At 41.9% G+C, this 17,394-nt stretch overlaps 2 protein-coding genes across 2 annotated transcripts in view; one reads left to right on the top strand and one right to left on the bottom strand.

Moving 5' to 3' along the window:
- LOC308385932 (A-type potassium channel modulatory protein DPP6-like) overlaps nucleotides 1-17,394 on the bottom strand; it is a 235,014-nt gene that overhangs the window by 194,515 nt on the left and 23,105 nt on the right. The gene's annotated exons all lie outside the window — the stretch shown is intronic.
- On the top strand, nucleotides 2,554-5,506 carry LOC308385735 (putative nuclease HARBI1). Its single transcript, XM_080864866.1, has 4 exons — nucleotides 2,554-3,191; nucleotides 3,268-3,380; nucleotides 3,466-3,577; nucleotides 3,658-5,506. The coding sequence occupies exons 1-4, from the start codon at nucleotides 2,759-2,761 to the stop codon at nucleotides 4,038-4,040; spliced, it is 1,041 nt and encodes a 346-aa protein (XP_080720992.1). The 5' UTR covers nucleotides 2,554-2,758; the 3' UTR covers nucleotides 4,041-5,506.

Genomic DNA, 17,394 nt, shown 5'->3' on the forward strand with positions numbered 1-17,394 from the left:
TGAGAGTGAATGAATAGTGGAATTGTAAAGCGCTTTGGGTGCCTAGAAAAGCACTATATAAATGCAATCCATTATTATTATTATGGTTCCTCCTGTGGTTCAGCACCCCCTCAGACTGACAGAAGTCAGGTTACCAACAGGTAACTTCAACAGCAGTTGCCCTGCAGTAGAGAAGCTGTTACTCCCCTGGTGTCTGTTTAGTTCTGCACACAGAGGAACACAAGAATCATCCTATATGAGAATATTAAAGCATAACACGACTTGCTTGTGAGTACATTTTGCACTTTTGACTTATGACACACACACTTCACACTTTTATTTCTACCTGAATTAATAATTACCAGAAGAGTTCAAAGACACACAAAAGAGAAGCTTTCACATTTTAGATGGTAAGTGTGACTAGATTCTCCATTCTGGGAAATAGCATAGTTTGTGGTTAAAAAGAATTTCAGGGTTTTTTTTGTTTGTTTTTTTCATGTTTTACTCATAATTTTCGATAATTTAATTTCTTTTCACCCCCCTCATTCTTTTGGACATGCCTCCCAGGAAATTGCAGATATAAAGCACATTTAACTGCTGAAAGGCTTTTTATATTCTGTGCAGAAAGTGTTTACAGGTTCACAATAACAAAAGCAGCCGAAGCAAAGTGGACTGTAAACAACAGGGAACAGGGGAGCCTCTAGGAAAAAATGCACACAACAAAAAAAAGGAACATTGTATACCAAGGCATCTAAATAAAGGAGCAGTTTTCTATTCAGTTGAGGTAAATAAATGCCCTGAGCCTCATTTCAGAATTTATGGGAAATAGTCTTGATATTCAGGAGTAAAACCAACTCTTCAACAATTTCAGAGATCTTTCAGAATGTCATGCTGTAAAAACATAAGAAGTTCCTCGTTCACCTATTTCACCGACCAATTTTTCATCTTGATGTCTGATGTTGATGTTTCAATGCACAGAAAAAGTCACCGTAGCTGCAAAGGGAAATAAATAAATAATAATAATAATAAAAATAAAACTCAGCATTTTCTCAGCATGCCACATTTGGATTTAGATTGCTAATATTTTATAGTTTACAGATTCAGCAGACCATGTGATTAGTTGCATTCCAATCGTGAAAGCTAAAGTAACAAAATTAACTTGTTCAATTGAGTTCCTGGTTGAATTATCATGTATCGAATTGATAAATAAACAAACTGCGTGAAGAAATGCCTTAAATGCATTCCACAAGCTGCCCAAACTCCTCCGTTGCCTTGTAAACAGACAAAAATCCAATCAGTACACAGATTTAAGCTCTTTTTATTTGTGTTAATGCTTAAATGGAGCTATAAACATCACATGTGCTTATTCAAAAGGTTAATCAGAAATATTCATTATTGTTTCACTAGTATAAGACGATTGTTACGGCCCTAGCAGGGCCTCCTCCTGAAGGTGCCTGTGTGGGCGTGTCACACTACCTCTTCTGCCTGAGGTGCCACCTTTCCCTTTTGTGCAGCTGACTCTCGTCAGTAATCAAGGAGATTTAAGCCCAGGGAAAGGTGAGCTCTGGGCCAGAGTGCCATTTGTGTGGTTTCCAGCTAGTGAGCTGAGTGTTTTTGTGGTGTTTCCAGCTAGTGAGCTGAGTGTCTTGTGGTGTTTCCAGCTAGTGAGCTGAGTGTCTTGTGGTGTTTCCAGCTAGTGAGCTGAGTGTCTTGTGGTGTTTCCAGCTAGTGAGCTGAGTGTCTTGTGGTGTTTCCAGCTAGTGAGCTGCGCTTTCCTTTTGACTTTTTGCCTTACTGACCGACGCCTGAGTTTTGTTTGTTTCTTTTATGGTGATAACGGCTTGTCCGTCTCTTTTAGTTGAATTACTTCAATAAAACTGTTTTATTTAACTGTTTTGCCTCCCTGACTCCTTTTTCTGACCCGGTCACTTTTGTTACTTCCCCCTCCCCGCCTAGACCCCCCCCCCCCCCCCCCCCCCCCCAGGGGAACGTAACAAGTGGGGGCTCGTCCGGGATCGTTGAAAAGGGAGTTTTGAGTTGGAATTGGTTTTTGATTATCTTGCTTTTTTTCACCTTTAGACATTCAACTTCCCAGTTAAGTTAGGTGAGTGTCCAGCTGAGCTTATTAAGTTCTTCCTTCGGGCACTATTTTGTTATTTTGCCTTTTTTATTTTCGGACTAATCCTGGGCGGGGATTAGTTCCCTGTTGGGGGTAGGCAATTCAGGGCCCCGGTCGCTGAAGTTCTGCCTTTCAAGTCACCTCGAGCCCAGCACGCTCCAGAAGATAGGTAGGTAAAGGTTGTTGTGCTTAGGAACTGGGTAAGTTGTGTTTGTTTAGTGTATACTGCAAGAGGTAAGTTGGTCAGTTAAAGTAAGTTGTGTAGTTTTCCATTAATCGGTTAATTTTTGGGTAGTCTGTGTGAGTTGGCAGACAGGTGTGGTAGTGTCCTAATTAGGGTGTTTTCTAACCCTTCTCCGGCCCCCAAAATGGCTGATGAAGCCATCAGTGCACAGGTGTCTAGAAGCTCGTTTGTAAGCAATAACATCCACCAGGGCCCTGTTTCAGGAAGCCGGTTTAGTGGAAAAACTGAGTAAGTATACCCTGAGTTAACGAAAACTCTGGGTTTTCGGTTTCACAAAGCGAGTTCAGCTGCAGCCTGAGTGAGTCACTATGACGACACACTCCGTGAAGCTAACCTGCCCCCTAGCAGGTTTACTACAACTAACCCTGACTGTCTCCGCCCCTTTGTCGGAAACCTGACAGTAGGAAGTGTCAGACATGGCGTGCTCCTTCCTTGAAGAGCCAGTAGATCGTGAAGCCCAAATTCTCCGCAGAGCTCTCCGCCGGGAGAGAGTGATCAGAGCGCGTTTGGACATTTTATCATTTCCTGATGATTTTCTGTGCGAACGTTACCGTTTCTCAGCACAATCTATAATTTATTTGGATAACATCCTCAGGCCATATATTACGCATGTGACACATCGCGGACATGCTCTCAGTTCATTGCATATTATTTGTATTGCACTTCGGTTTCTTGCAAACGGGAGCTTTCTGTATAATATTGGTGACGCTGAGCACGTTTCCAAGGCTACCGTCTGTCGGGCAGTCAGGAATGTTACAGTTGCACTGAAACGTCTCCTGTACACGTTTGTGGTGTTCCCCGGTCACAGACCCACAAGATTTATCAAAGAGGGATGCCACAAAATTGCAGGTATCAGGATGACCAAAACTTAATGTATGATGTGGTGATACTTGGACTACTACTTAAATTGCACATTTATTTTCAGGGTTCCCAGGCGTGATTGGCTGTACAGATGGCACTCACATTCCAATCATTGCTCCTTCAGTAAATGAAGGAGACTATGTGAACAGGAAGTCTTTCCACAGCATTAATGTACAGGTACATAGTTCCCTGTAGCATGTCAAACTAACAAATTATTTCATTATAGTAATGGATGCTAATTTGTGTTCTCTGCACTGTGAAGATCATATGTGATGCTGCCAACATTATCACAAATGTGGAAGCCAAGTGGCCAGGCTCTGTCCATGACTCACAAATATTCCGTGAATGTACACTGAGCACAAAATTTGGACATGGTGAGTTGAGAATACTTTAAAATATATAAAGACCAATTGCTTCAGGGACATTTGAACTGAAGTGTATCCTTCTGTCTTAGGAGAGTTCACTGGCTACTTGCTTGGTGATAGGGGGTATCCATGTTTACCCTATTTGCTTACCCCTTACCCTGACCCTGAACCGGGCCCACAGCAGCGATATAATCTGGCTAATTGCAGGACAAGAGCCAGAATTGAAATGACTATCGGAATGCTTAAGGCCCGGTTCCAGTGCCTGCAAAGACTCAGGGTCACCCCAGAAAGGGCATGTGACATTATTGTGGCATGTGTGATTCTTCACAACATTGCCACAATTAGAGGAGAACACTGTCCTTCTGAACCAAACATCAGCAGTGATCCAAACCATGAACATCCTGATCCTCCCACGGACATACAAGATGGAAGAGCAGTCAGAGACACCATATGTCACAATCATTTCTTTTGACCCATCACCTCAACATGTTGAAAGAAGAATAAACAGATTTTTTGTTCAACTGGCTTTATTGGTCACCTGTGTTTCCTGTACACAAAGTATTAAAAGATGTAAACCTCATAAAGTGTCTCTGTTGCTTCCTCCTCTGTAACAGCTGTCAATGTTTCTTCATTATTTTCCTGTAGTAAAGAAATAGACAACATTGCTGTTCTACTGTAAACTCATATAATCTGTGGAGTATTACTCACAACTGCATGTTGGTCTGGCTCAACAGGAGGCTGCACCAGATGCAGTACACCATCACCATCAACTGATAGAATATGAGGTTTATACAGGTCACTTATAACTTACAAGGGACCAAATGGCAATTAACAAACATACCAATCACCTTACACTTCATTGTCATTATGCTCTCAAAGACAACCAAGACTGAGGGAAGGCAAAATCAGTAGGAAAATAACTTCACTACAAAATAATCCATTATGGTAAAGAGTTTATCAAATGAATGAGTAGCACTGCAAAGGTGACTGTGAAGAAAGGATGTATGCACATCATGTATTATTTTGAATTTACCCCTTATGTAGGCACTTGTGTCTTGCGGGGTTATTGCCTCAGAGGATGTCCCCGCAGAGATGCCTTCAGCCACAGGGCGCCCACTGTTTTGGCTGAGGGCCAACTGCTCAGCCTCTGTGAGTGGTGGTGGTGGAGGACCCCCACCTGTTTTTCGGGCCTCCGCTTTTTTCTGTTGGCTATAACGGGCCACATTTGAGCATACAGAGTAAGCAAATATGTACTTGTAATGTGCTCAGATAATTTCAATAAGTGCTTACAGAAAGAAAATTAATGTAGCCTCTAACTGCAATTGATTTACATCGGACAAACAGACCAAGCACTATGGCTCATAATACAATTACACCTTACCTGTTTGGACTATATTTTTATATTTCATTTTTACTTGCTGCCAGGCACGTTTGGGGCCTGTTGGGTTGCACCTGCGCTCACATCACATCACAAAATAAAATGTATAAAATAACAAATAAAATAACATATGATAAAATAACGTGTTAAATGGGTGGAAATCCCTCGATCAATGTTTAAATTAACACTCACGCATTGACTCTGTCGGCTATGTTTTGCCATGCATGCTTTTGCAGCTGTGGCTGTGTTACTTTTTTCCGCGGAATTTGCATGTTATCGGCATATGCTGCCATCAGAATTTCGGCCTCAAGCGCTGTAAAATACATTGACCGCGCCTTCTTTCCCTCCGTCTCCATGGTGACTCGCTTAATCTGTGCTCCGCTTATCAGGGCTTTATGTATCCTCGTCCGCGCGCTTCACTTGGGGTTAAAGCAACTCCGCGTTGACTGAACTAATTGTTATCAGCCTTTCTGAAACGGAATATTCCGAGTTGGACAGTTCGGGGTTACTCAACCGTGAGTGTCGTTTTTCACTCTGAGTTTTCCAAACCGGCTTCCTGAAACAGGGCCCTGGTTCCCGTTTTCTGTGAATCCAGTGTTGAGAGCTTCTTCAGTGTGTTTGAAAGCATAGCAACTGCATTACAGTGGCCTGAAGATGTGTGGGGAGTGATGTTGCTGTGTAAATTCACAGGTAAGGCTCAGGAAGCTTGCTCTGGTCTGTCTAGGCAGGACAGCCTAGTTTATGAAAAGATTAAAAGTGCCGTCCTCCAAGCCTATGAACTTGTGCCTGAGGCCTATAGGCAGAACTTTCGAGGTTTGGAGTTGGCACAGGGTCAGTCCTACCTTGACTTTGCTCGGGAGAAGGCAAAGCTTTTTGGTAGGTGGTGCTCTGCAAGCCAGGTTAACAGTTTGGGGTCGTTACGTGAGCTCATGCTTGTGGAGGATTTTAAAAACTCTGTTCCTGAGTCTATTTCTTGTTATTTAAGTGAGCAAAGGGTTTCCACTCTACAGCAGGCTGCCATACTGGCGGATGGGTTTACCCTAACTCATAAAACAAACGCGGTGGAATGTGACATCCCTTCTCACGGTAACACATCTTGGAGAGCTAGGAGGGAGCCAGCTAACAAGGCTGAAAAAGTTGTGGTTTCGAGACCCAAAACAAAGCTTTGTTTCTTCTGCCACAACCCTGGACACCTCATTGCTGACTGTTCAAAATTGAAACTCAAACGGAAAGCCGACTCAAAGCAACAAGTGGCTGCTTTGAGAAAAGCTAGTCGTGGTTCTCAAACCGACCAGGTTGCCAGGCCTAGTAAAAGGCTACACTTGGAGCATAATTGCTCAATCGTGTCATGTAGTCAGTGTGAGAGGTCAACTAACCCTGAGCTGCTGCTGGTTGACAATGTCCCCATTCCTCAACATGACCTGCAGGTGGACAGATCATGTATAACACCACCACTCAGACCTGCACCCCTGACTAACAAACATGCCTGTACCCGTGACCTGAGCAATCGTCTGAAAACTGTTGCAGTAAGGTCTTCTGACTGCCTGCTGTGTTCTCCACATGTGATGGCTCAAAAAAGCCCTAGCCACCACATGAGACATTGTTTTGAGGGTCTGCGGCCACCCTCAGTCAGTATTTTGAACCCGTTGAGATGGGGTTGGCAGCTTCCGCAGGCAATGCCTAACCGTTGCTATGGGGTTTGGTAGGTGGAAAGCCTGCGATTTGTTGATGCGATGGTTACGGACTTGATTAGTAGTTTTGGTTATCATAATCATTTGACAAACCACGGGTTTGTATTTATGGGAGGGGGTGTTACGGCCCTAGCAGGGCCTCCTCCTGAAGGTGCCTGTGTGGGCGTGTCACACTACCTCTTCTGCCTGAGGTGCCACCTTTCCCTTTTGTGCAGCTGACTCTCGTCAGTAATCAAGGAGATTTAAGCCCAGGGAAAGGTGAGCTCTGGGCCAGAGTGCCATTTGTGTGGTTTACAGCTAGTGAGCTGAGTGTTTTTGTGGTGTTTCCAGCTAGTGAGCTGCGTTTTCCTTTTGACTTTTTGCCTTACTGACCGACGCCTGAGTTTTTGTTTGTTTCTTTTATGGTGATAACGGCTTGTCCGTCTCTTTTAGTTGAATTACTTCAATAAAACTGTTTTATTTAACTGTTTTGCCTCCCTGACTCCTTTTTCTGACCCGGTCACTTTTGTTACTTCCCCCTCCCCGCCTAGACCCCTCAGGGGAACGTAACAACGATTGTGACATGTGTCTGTGTGACAAAACCAGTTAAAGATCCATCAAAACTCGTTAAATATTATAACAAGCGGAGCCGATGGTTAACAGTATCATCCATACGCCTTGCCTGTTAACTAACACCTGGATAAGGGCACTGTCCTCCACCTGATCCCTTCAAACCCATTAATTCCATTATTGAGCCCTGACTTTTCAATCCCCTCAGATTACAAGAAAGGAGCGAGGAGACAAAATGAAAAAAGTCCCTGAGGTCTGAAGAAGCACTGAAGGCAATTCCAATATATTGTCTTGGAGAATGAGGCTGGATGGAGCCATAGTGAGCCAGGTAAGGCTACTTTGCTTAAGAGAAGAGTCAGACATAAAATGAAAACCATAATCAGTTAAAAAAAATCACAAGAATTTTAAAAAAATATGCACTCTAGGCTCTTGCAAAAGCTTTAAATGAGGAAAATGCCCAACTGGAAAATGTAATCTAAGCATGATTCTGAGAAAAAACAGGAAGCAAACATATTGCTCGAAATCATGCAGATGAAAAATGACCGTGATGCAGTACAAATCCATTTCAAAATAGCTTTCCATTTTTTTGATTAGCAAGCAGCATTTTCCTAATTTAATCTGGCCTCTGAATTGAATTTGTATTACAGCCATAGTTAATAACTTGACATTCTGCATATGACTCTGTGCTATTTAGATAAGTGATGGGACTTCTTTAAACACCCACATTGCTCATAATAAAACCGATGTCTGAATGATTCGCTGCTGTTATATTTTATTGGAATTGTTAATAATAGGACTATCAGAATATAATGCCAGGTCCATGTGTCGGGATACCACGGAGTAAAAAAGAAGAAGAAGAATCTTCAGGGAGGATTTGAGAAGATGAAGAAGACTGAAATGGCATTCATGCGGTGGCTTGTGAATAAAAGATGAAAGTTTTGACTTGGCTCCAAGTTTCTTGTCTCCCGTGGCTCATCTCAATTACTACAAAAGCGGTTTAGAGGAGAACAGAGTCAGTAAAGTACACACTAAAGAGGAGCTGATGTGGGAACGCTCAAGGAAATTTTTCATATTTAATACGTGGAGGACAATGACTGACACTTCAGAAAGCAACAGAGTCCCCAAACACAAAGTAACATCACAATATGCTGAAGCTCAACCTACATTTCACGCTGTGCTGAGTTGAAAAAAAAGCGCTCAAGTGTCATGGCGCACCTCAATCAATCACGCCTGGAGAGCAATGGCCTCTTTCAACACACAAAGCTCTCTGTGCGCGCTGTTTTTAAAGGCAGAAAGACATGATTCAGTCTATTTTTTTTGACCACTCTTGTTTTACTGCAAGCAATAATTCATTTTCACCTTTGACTTATTTTCAGCAGAAAGTTTCAGATGGAGCAATATTGGTTAGACTTATATGTTTTCATTGATTTTTGTGTTCACACAAAGATGTTAAGCTTTGTGGTATGAGAAGACGCAGTTCATTGCAATTTAAGTAAATAGGACCGTGTCACCTCAAGACCGGCTGTGAAACTGCTTCTGCACACAGAATTATTGAACTGAATGCTATGAAATGTGGTACAGTAATGTGTAATAGATTAAGTACACGGCGAAAGCTCTCTCATGGTCTGGAGCTGTATTTCAGTCAGCGGTGTTGTGAATGCTGTCAGGAAAAAAATAGAATTATTAATGCAGAGGAGTACCTCCAGATTTTTAACCACCATGTAAAACCATCTGGAAAGTGTCTGATTGGAAAAAGTTTCATTTTTCACCATGATAAAGATCTTAAACATACTGCTAATGTAGTAACACCATGACTGAATCGGAGACACGCACACAAGCACACACGCACAAACACAGTGAAACACTATCAGTCATGGATTGGCCCCTGTTACAAATGCACACATTATGATCCACGAGCTTAAATGAAGATTTACAAAGCTTGTGTGTAACTATTGAGCACTCACAAATGCATCATTCAATCCACACATAAATACATACAAGTTATTTCACTGCACGCAAAACTATTTTACAAATGAGTACATCCAAACCTGAAAAAATACTGATCATTTACGCACAATTTATTAAGTTCAACATCATAAATCGAATACTTTTCTCTTTCAAAAAGCTTTCTATGCATACAGATGTCTAAAACTACACCTAACATCCCTAACTTACAAAACCTTAAATGGATGTGAATCGCCTGATACGCACAGATCACATCACACGCACAACTGGGGTTTTGAGACAAATTTTATGCTACTAGTTTGGGACAGATCCATAAAACTAAGTTGCGTTCAAGGCCCAATGTAAGAAGAAGTGATATAATTTCACTCATTTTGAATACCAACAGATTTTCATCAGTGTTCCATTGCAGGGAGCAGCATCTTCTACTCCTGAAGAGTTTCTATTATAAGTGCTGTTGAAAGCCATGATAAACACTAATATTCTAACTCTGAAGAGCCTAAAGAACTCTCCGTTTCTTGGATTTCTCAAAGTAAACCCTCAGAGACAGATTGAGCTACTGTTAAGCAACAAAAGCCTCAGCGGTGCCCAAATATTAATTTAACGAGACGTCTGTGAAAACAGATTAATACACCTCCATACTGTTCGCAATAAAACAATCTGTCTTGGGCAGAACAGAAGCTCTTCGTGACTAATTGCCTTTTAAAGTGACTTGTGCCTGATGCAGAAGGGCAAAGTGATTCACTGACACCAACAAACAGCTCAACACCTCACTCAGATGAGATGAGAGGGTGTTTTAACCAAAATGCTGAGGCATTAATCCAAGGCACCGCCTCCATTAGCCTCAGCTTGTCAGAAGTGAAATTGGAGGGAGAAAAGCCCACTCTGCGGGCATATAGTTAATTTCATGCCATACTGAGGAGAGACAGGGATGGGTAGAGAGTAAGTGCTTTAGGTCGAAGGCTTTGCAGCCCTCATAAATACTCATCTGTTAGTTTTGAAGTTGAATTGCTCCTTCCATGGAGTTTGTTTTGAATGGGAGCGATGAGTCCAAGGTCAGAACGACTCTTCAGTCTGACCATTGATCTCAAAGCCAGGCCAATCCAGAAGCTTATGATTGATGACAAGCTGAGCCAATCGGGTAGCGCAGGCAAGAGAGGCCAATACGGTGACAGATGGAGGAGCATGTGCACCGTGTTTAATAATGTAAAGGCTCGTCATACTGCGACTCAAGGTAAATGACAGGAGGACCAGGAGGGGAATGTAATTTCCCTCAGCAATGTCAGACGCTACCTGCTGATGTGGTTTCCTGCATGTGCTCTGCTTCACCTTCTGAACGCTTGCACAGCACATAAATGGATTTCATCCAAACTTAAAAGATTAAAAACAATGTTATGCCCACCAAAAATTTAGTTTCCACAGCAGGTTTAATGTCAAGACAGACTGGAGTGACTACTCCTTACATGAAAAATGTTCTAATGGGCTTTATTCTTTTGCTGGACAAGCAAAAAGTTATGCTCTTTTGCTTGTTTCAGATTAATCATTTAAAAAAGGAATTAAAAAATACAGTTATAGCATGATAATGACTAAAACCATCACTGATGTAAAAGCAACATGAAACCATGAACGTTTGTATCACAATTTTGGCTCTATTATTAGTTGGTTTATGAATGCTACTCAATGAAGGTAACTATTGTCTGCTCTTTTCAAAAGACTGAAAGTGGACACAACTGAACTACATTTTAAAAAGGGTGAGGAAATTTCTCTGGAGATGTGTCACTGTGTCACGCTTGCAGCGTTAATTTCATTTAGCTTTTTTTGCCCGGTAACCATCGTCTTATATCATAAACCCTGAGAAGCTTTCACGGCTATCTTCTCTTCGGGCAGCAATCGCTATACATCGTAAATGAAGAGCAGTCAAGTCAAGTTCCTTCCTCGCATACTTCATGCACCATGAGCAATGATTGATTTCCTTTTGGTGTCTACAACACATCCAGCCCACTTCTGCTTAATTTGGTGATTTCCTGCTTGTGTTTAACAGGTGAAAACTCTGTGTGCAAAAGTAAGCAACAAGTAAACCAGGGAAAGTGCTACCATCAGCTGAAGCTACAATTAACACTTAATGATCATGCTAAAGAAAGCCCATCTAAGGTCACATTTATGCATACTGGCAAGGCTAAACAGAATCACTAGTACCTCACTATACCGCTGCATTTTTGTCCTTTACGCTGTTATCAGCTAGACTTCCACGCTCATCAAGTGTGTTTTAGAAAATTGCCTACAAGTTAAACAATGTCAGAACTTAAGAGTTGAGCCTTTGAGAACACAGAAAGTGTTGACGTAGCATATCAAATGCGGCTCCGCTCTGTGAGTTCAATCTTGGAGGGGGCCACTGGGGCGAAGGATAAAGAGATATTGTGTGAGCAGCGAGCGAAAAGCACCAGCGAACCTTGGAGATCTCAACCACTGCATCGCTGACAGGTACAAGTGGAAGTAAAGGGGGGAGGGGTGTTGGTGCACACAGAGGAGGGTTGGAGGGGCTGCCAGTCAACCATCCCCTTGTTGCCTTGTAGACAGATCCAGATGTCCCCCCACCTGCTCTGATTGCATTCTCCACACTTTTCCCCAGAGATTGGAAGATGGGTGCGAGAGGGTACACAAACGGGGATGTGCTGTGGTCGACAAAGAAATAGCAGTACCCTCTATCTCTTCGTGCCCTCCTCCTCCTCTGTGTGCACAGTGCCCTAAGCACCATGGGGATATTGAGACAGACATATCCCTCCTAGATGAAAGGGGCATTTCAGTCACACAGGCCCCCAAGGTAAACGTGGTCTGAGTAAGCAAGCAGGTCTTCGTTTATTGTGGAATGGGAGAGAGACTCAAAGGCACCATAATACCAGTGAAAGCAATAAAGGGCAACTGCTCTGTTCACACTTCTGACAAGCTATTTGCGACTGTACCAGGCCATGAAGACATATGCTTATTTGTTATTGTTTGTGAAGCTCTAACAAAGTTTGCAGAGGTAACTGCTGTCTCCCCCCATTTATTAACTGCCACAGCACCGCCGCAGTGGGCCTCGCCGATGCTCCCGCCTTATCACTTGTGATTTGTGCACAGGATTATGCATCAGATAAACCTGGTGATTTTGAATTTCTATCTTCCTTCCCTGGAGGTTTGCGTGCCACTGCGCAGATCTGCAGTATTTTGTTAATGGTTAATATCAAGCACAGTGTAAGCTGCCATAAACAAGGCGAATGTTTTGCAAAAGATTCCTCCTTCTGCATTCATTCAAGCCTCAATACACCTTCGCAAGCTTTTGATAACTGAATAAACACGCCGCTGAAATAATATTTCAGAGTTTTAACATGATCCCTCATTCTAGGTGTCAATATATCTCAGTAATAAATACACACAATAAACCGAAAGCGCACAGAACCTTCCCCTAATGATAACCGAGAGCTGGCATAGTAAGATGAACACCTTAGACACAACAGAACGAACGCCACCCTCACAGGGCCATCGTTCATTTGTATTCCTTTCTGTTTGAGAGAGACATGCAAAATGTCAGTGACAAATTTGTCTAGACGCCATTATCTCGGCGTGGATTCCACAACAGAGCCGTAGAGAGACTGCGCACAGACGCCTGTGGCTACATAGTCATTTTAGCAGGAGCACCACAGAAATGTTGATATATTTCCCCGGGGACAGTGTGGCTTTCTCTACTGCAAAAATCCTTTCAGAGAACACATTTTGCTCAATTTAGCGATGAAGCAACACAGTCCCAATATTGCCTTTCCACACTGTGAATTTCAATGAGCGCCTTAGTTACAGTGGTATCTACATGGAAATAAGAGCTAATTCTGCAATCACGCTGCAGTCTAAATAGGGATGCAATTAGTGCACTATACACTAAAGTGGAGATTTAGCTGCAAAGGATTCACTTCTTACAATGACAGATGTTTAAAGGACCGTGTGTTGAGCAGGTCCATAGTTTCAGGAAACATGTACAACAGACTTCTAATTAACAACTTAGCTAAGTTTGGATGCTTTCCTTTTTTTGCCCCATTTGACAGCAGAGTATGCGTGGAGTAAATCAAGGGAAATAAAACTTTGAAATTTAATCTTGAGTGCTGAGCTATTTAGCACATAAAAACCCATCAAACGCTGACAGACACTGACAGAAAACTCCCATTTACATATTCTAATTATAAAATTCATCAAAGATAAGTTCATTACACTGAAATATTACATAGACTTTGTGTTTATTGAGTAAAACTTTTTTCCAAAGCGAAAAAGGAAACTTTTTTTGCCCCGCGTTTGCTATCGTATGTCTCCTGAAATGTCAGCAACTTTGAGGGAAGTTGTTCTGTTGCAGAAAGAGGTGTTTTCCAATAAATGCAGTGCAGCTGATTGGCATGGGGCTCCCACAGCAGAGGCTAAACTCAGCTCACACACCAGCATGGGGACTGGTTGTGTACACGTTTAATGAGAAAAGGAAAAAAAGAAAGATTTATATGCGTGCAAATGTCCATCAAACCGCAAATAATTGATTTTTATTAATATTGGGATTTATTAAAGTTCTACAGTAAATGCATATGTTGCCCTTTTTTTAAAAATTAATTTTGTTTACTTAGCTCCTTGCATTATCTCAGTTGTTGCCCGGGCTTCTACAATTGGCTGCACAATTAGCAACAGTAATACAATAACTCTATTTTTTGAGCCATATTGAGATTTTGAGATTTACAAACCACAGTGTTGGGTTCTTCTTAACCTTTGCTTATCTATGAGGAGCCAGCTGTGCATGCCGGCTTCTTTCTGAGCAGCGTCCTGCTTCGTGGGTGGGGCACATCTACTGTTATCCCCCATTTTGCTTTATTTTTATGTTTTGGGAGAAAATGACGTACTGAACAAAAAGGGTGTTACAGGACAGATTTTCTCTAATTAGAATCGGGGCCAGTCCAACCCGAGTACAACAGGGGAATCCACACACTTCTGGGCAAAGAGTGGATATTGGAGAGTTGCACATCCATTTAAATGTGACCACTGCAGTTTGCAGCTATACGATTACACGTGATAAATTGTCCTGACACTTTAAGCAGCATTTGCAAAGTGGAAAACATGGAATAGGCGGGCAGAAATCGAGGGAGAAACGAGGCGTAAAAGGCCCTCCTTACAAAGTTGAACTTGGATGTGGGGGGATGTGGTCAAGACGAGGACATGAGACAGACAGACGACAGGGAGAGAGAGAGAGAGAGAGAGAGAGACTAGAAAACTTGGCACTGACTTGTTTGACTGCAGCCAGAGTGCCAGCTGAGAAATATGGCTGCTGTCCCTGGCACTAGTCACTTTGACTTTGACTCAAAGAAACACACACAAACACATATAAGTTATGCTGACATTATAATATTTCACAAGTTTGAAACAAATCTCGTGTTTCTGCAAAAACACAAGATTTGCGTGTTTTTATCAGCTACCTTCATGGGAATAAGAGGCTGGGACATTACTGTGTAATTATTCAAGTAGCATCTCTATTTAAAAGGACAAATCAGATCATTGAAGAAAGCAACGCAAAAGCACACCCTCAATACCCGCAATATCTTTAGTCTTTACTTTCTGGGGATATACTAGTGTCTTGCTGAGAAGTTGTTAATGTGTTCCGTTTAGTTTCATTTTTCCTTAATATTTTTTTTAATGTATCTCCCAAAAAGACAAATGCCAACCTCTATGCCAAAAACACTGTCTTCTGTGGACATATAGCTGCAGGTAAAACTCGAAACATTTCCCTCAACTTTTCAAAGAGCCGGAAAGTAAATAAACGGCAGATGGAAATGAGGCAGGTCAACTGTCTTACGTTTCACGCATGCGCAGTGCAGGAATGCAGTGTTTTCAGTGTGGATGAAAACAATGGAAAAGGATAGTCTGGACGCGGAGCGCTTTTAGACAAAAACGCTGTTTTCTAATTTATCTGGATTAGTGTAGACGTAACCTGGAGGTGTGGTTGTGGAGGATGGCTGGAATACTCTGCTTAGTTTGCTGCAACTGCAATCTGACTTCAAATAAGTGGAAGATGATAGGTGGATGCAATTGTTCCCAAACAGTGGCATGAGTCTGCAAATGTACTGCGGGTGGACCGCAGTAAACAGAAATTCAGTTTGAAATTACTCAGAAGTATGTACAATTATAGATTTATATACATTTATCTTTATTAATCTGACCTGAATTTACTAATATCACCTACAGGTTTGCAAAGTTCTGTTTTGAAGCCTTGAATTTAGCATTTAGGCTGTGGACATTTTGAGTTTTTAAGAGTGAACTGATCATATTTGGAGGAGGGGTGGAGTGAGAAGTTGCCAGCTAATGCTGTAGGATTTTTGGTTAGCACAAATAAAAGGCCACAAAATACTACAATTCGATTTTTTAACTGAAGCAGAGGCCTCTTGAACAATACGCCAGTGCAAGTAGTCACTCAGGAAGTTATTATTTGTTCAAAAATTGTATTAAAAAATCCACAAACACTATGAATATAATTTAAAGGTATTGAGCTGGAATCAGGACTTGAGTATTGACATCCTTGTTTTCTGACAAAGCAGCCACACGCCCAAAGTTATAATGAAGTGGTAAATCAGCTATAGAGTCTACAGGCTTTAACTCGCTTTTGAAGCTAGCTCGAAGTAGTCATTCACTTGTGATGAAAGTGACCCAAGTATTAAACACCAGTCTTTCACTCCAGCTATATATCCATTGTCATCAGCGCGGCTAATATTCTACACATCTGTGAATTTTTAACTTTTCCTTCTAATTACTTTCTGGTAAACTTTTTGTGAGGCAATTATCTTCTTCTTTCCACCTCACACATATACACACACTCTCTCTCACGTACACACACACACACACACACACACACACACACACACACACACACACACACACACACACACACACACACACACACGCACACTATTTAAATTCCAGAGGCAAGCTTTGATCACCACTACATTAGCTTTACATTAGAAACAATCATTAGGGGGACATCATCCCCACGACCAATTTGCCTTCGGAAAATAGTGGTGCTTGAATGTGCTGCAGCCCACAGAGGACCAATGAGCCACACCAAACTTGATTAGGCCTCATAGTAATGTATCACTCCTCCTGGCCAAGGCTTTGTAGATGAACGACTTGTCTTCATTTTAAGTACTCTATCTGGGAAGGGCTAGAAACTGGAGTGGACTCATTTTCAAAAATCTCTTTGAGGAGGTTTACTCTGCCAGAGAAGAATGTGTCAAAAAAAATAAATGAGTAATGAGTTCCACATGTTCATTCAAGGTTGTTGAGATATTTCCAAGACAAGATTTTCAGGTTTGATTCTCAAAAAAAAACCCCACTTCTGAGGCTACAGCTATTTAGTTTAAGACAGCACATCGTGTTCTTACAAGTAACATTTTTTTAATCTCCGGCACTCTGAAAATGCTTTTTGAAAAAGTAGGAACATAGTTTGGTGCTGAGTTGAAGAAAAGAAGAAGACCAAATGAAGAAAAAACACCGATCACAGGAATTTCCTCTCAAGGTTTCAGAGTAAAGTGATGAGCTGTAGATATCATATTCACATTTCACACTGTTGCATTAAAATCATCTTTAATGTGCAATGACAATCTTAGAAATAAAGCATACCTTGTGAAGGTCAATAAAAGAAAAACCTGTTTGAGGATGAATACTTCGACACGCACTATCCAGTGTAGCTGAGATAGGCTCGTTTTCAGAACATAAAGCCTCTTCATCACCCGGCTCCACCATAAGCGGCTATCAAATCTACCTCACGACAGCTTTATGAGAGCATAACTGCCGCCATTTTGTGGCTCGGGGTAAGTTTAAGGGAGCAGATGGGAGTGAACTTTAAACTCAGCAGGGAGAGAGCACCAACGTCCAGCTGACAGTGGGGCTGGCCTGCCTGATGTTTGATTAAGAGACACATTGACCTTTCCGAGGCTCCAGGGGGCGCTGAGATACACCCTCACCTGACAGCCCACGAGTCAGAGCCTTCTCATTATGTCCCAAATCTATCAGTCTAGAGGGGAGCTTTTTTTCTCCTTGTTCTCTGGGAAAAATTAAATGCCAGTGGGTTTGTAGAAGAGAAGTACACCAAGAGGAAGATGTCACGGAAAGGGAAGTGTCACAAGCTAAACACGGAATAACAGAGGGTGTGTTTTGGGGTTAAGAGAGGAAGAAAAAGGATGGAAAAGAAGAGGATG

This window comes from Rhamphochromis sp. 'chilingali' (genome assembly GCF_963969265.1).
Source record: "Rhamphochromis sp. 'chilingali' genome assembly, chromosome: 18".
Classification (NCBI taxonomy): domain Eukaryota; kingdom Metazoa; phylum Chordata; class Actinopteri; order Cichliformes; family Cichlidae; genus Rhamphochromis; species Rhamphochromis sp. 'chilingali'.

What these genes read in the sequence shown, in the direction of transcription:
- LOC308385735 (XM_080864866.1), top strand. Translation starts at nt 2,759, where the DNA reads ATGGCGTGCTCCTTCCTTGAAGAGCCAGTAGATCGTGAAGCCCAAATT. An exon ending in GGGATGCCACAAAATTGCAG is followed by an intron (nt 3,192 to 3,267) that starts GTATCAGGATGA and finishes ATTTATTTTCAG; the next exon opens with GGTTCCCAGGCGTGATTGGC. An exon ending in TCCACAGCATTAATGTACAG is followed by an intron (nt 3,381 to 3,465) that starts GTACATAGTTCC and finishes TGCACTGTGAAG; the next exon opens with ATCATATGTGATGCTGCCAA.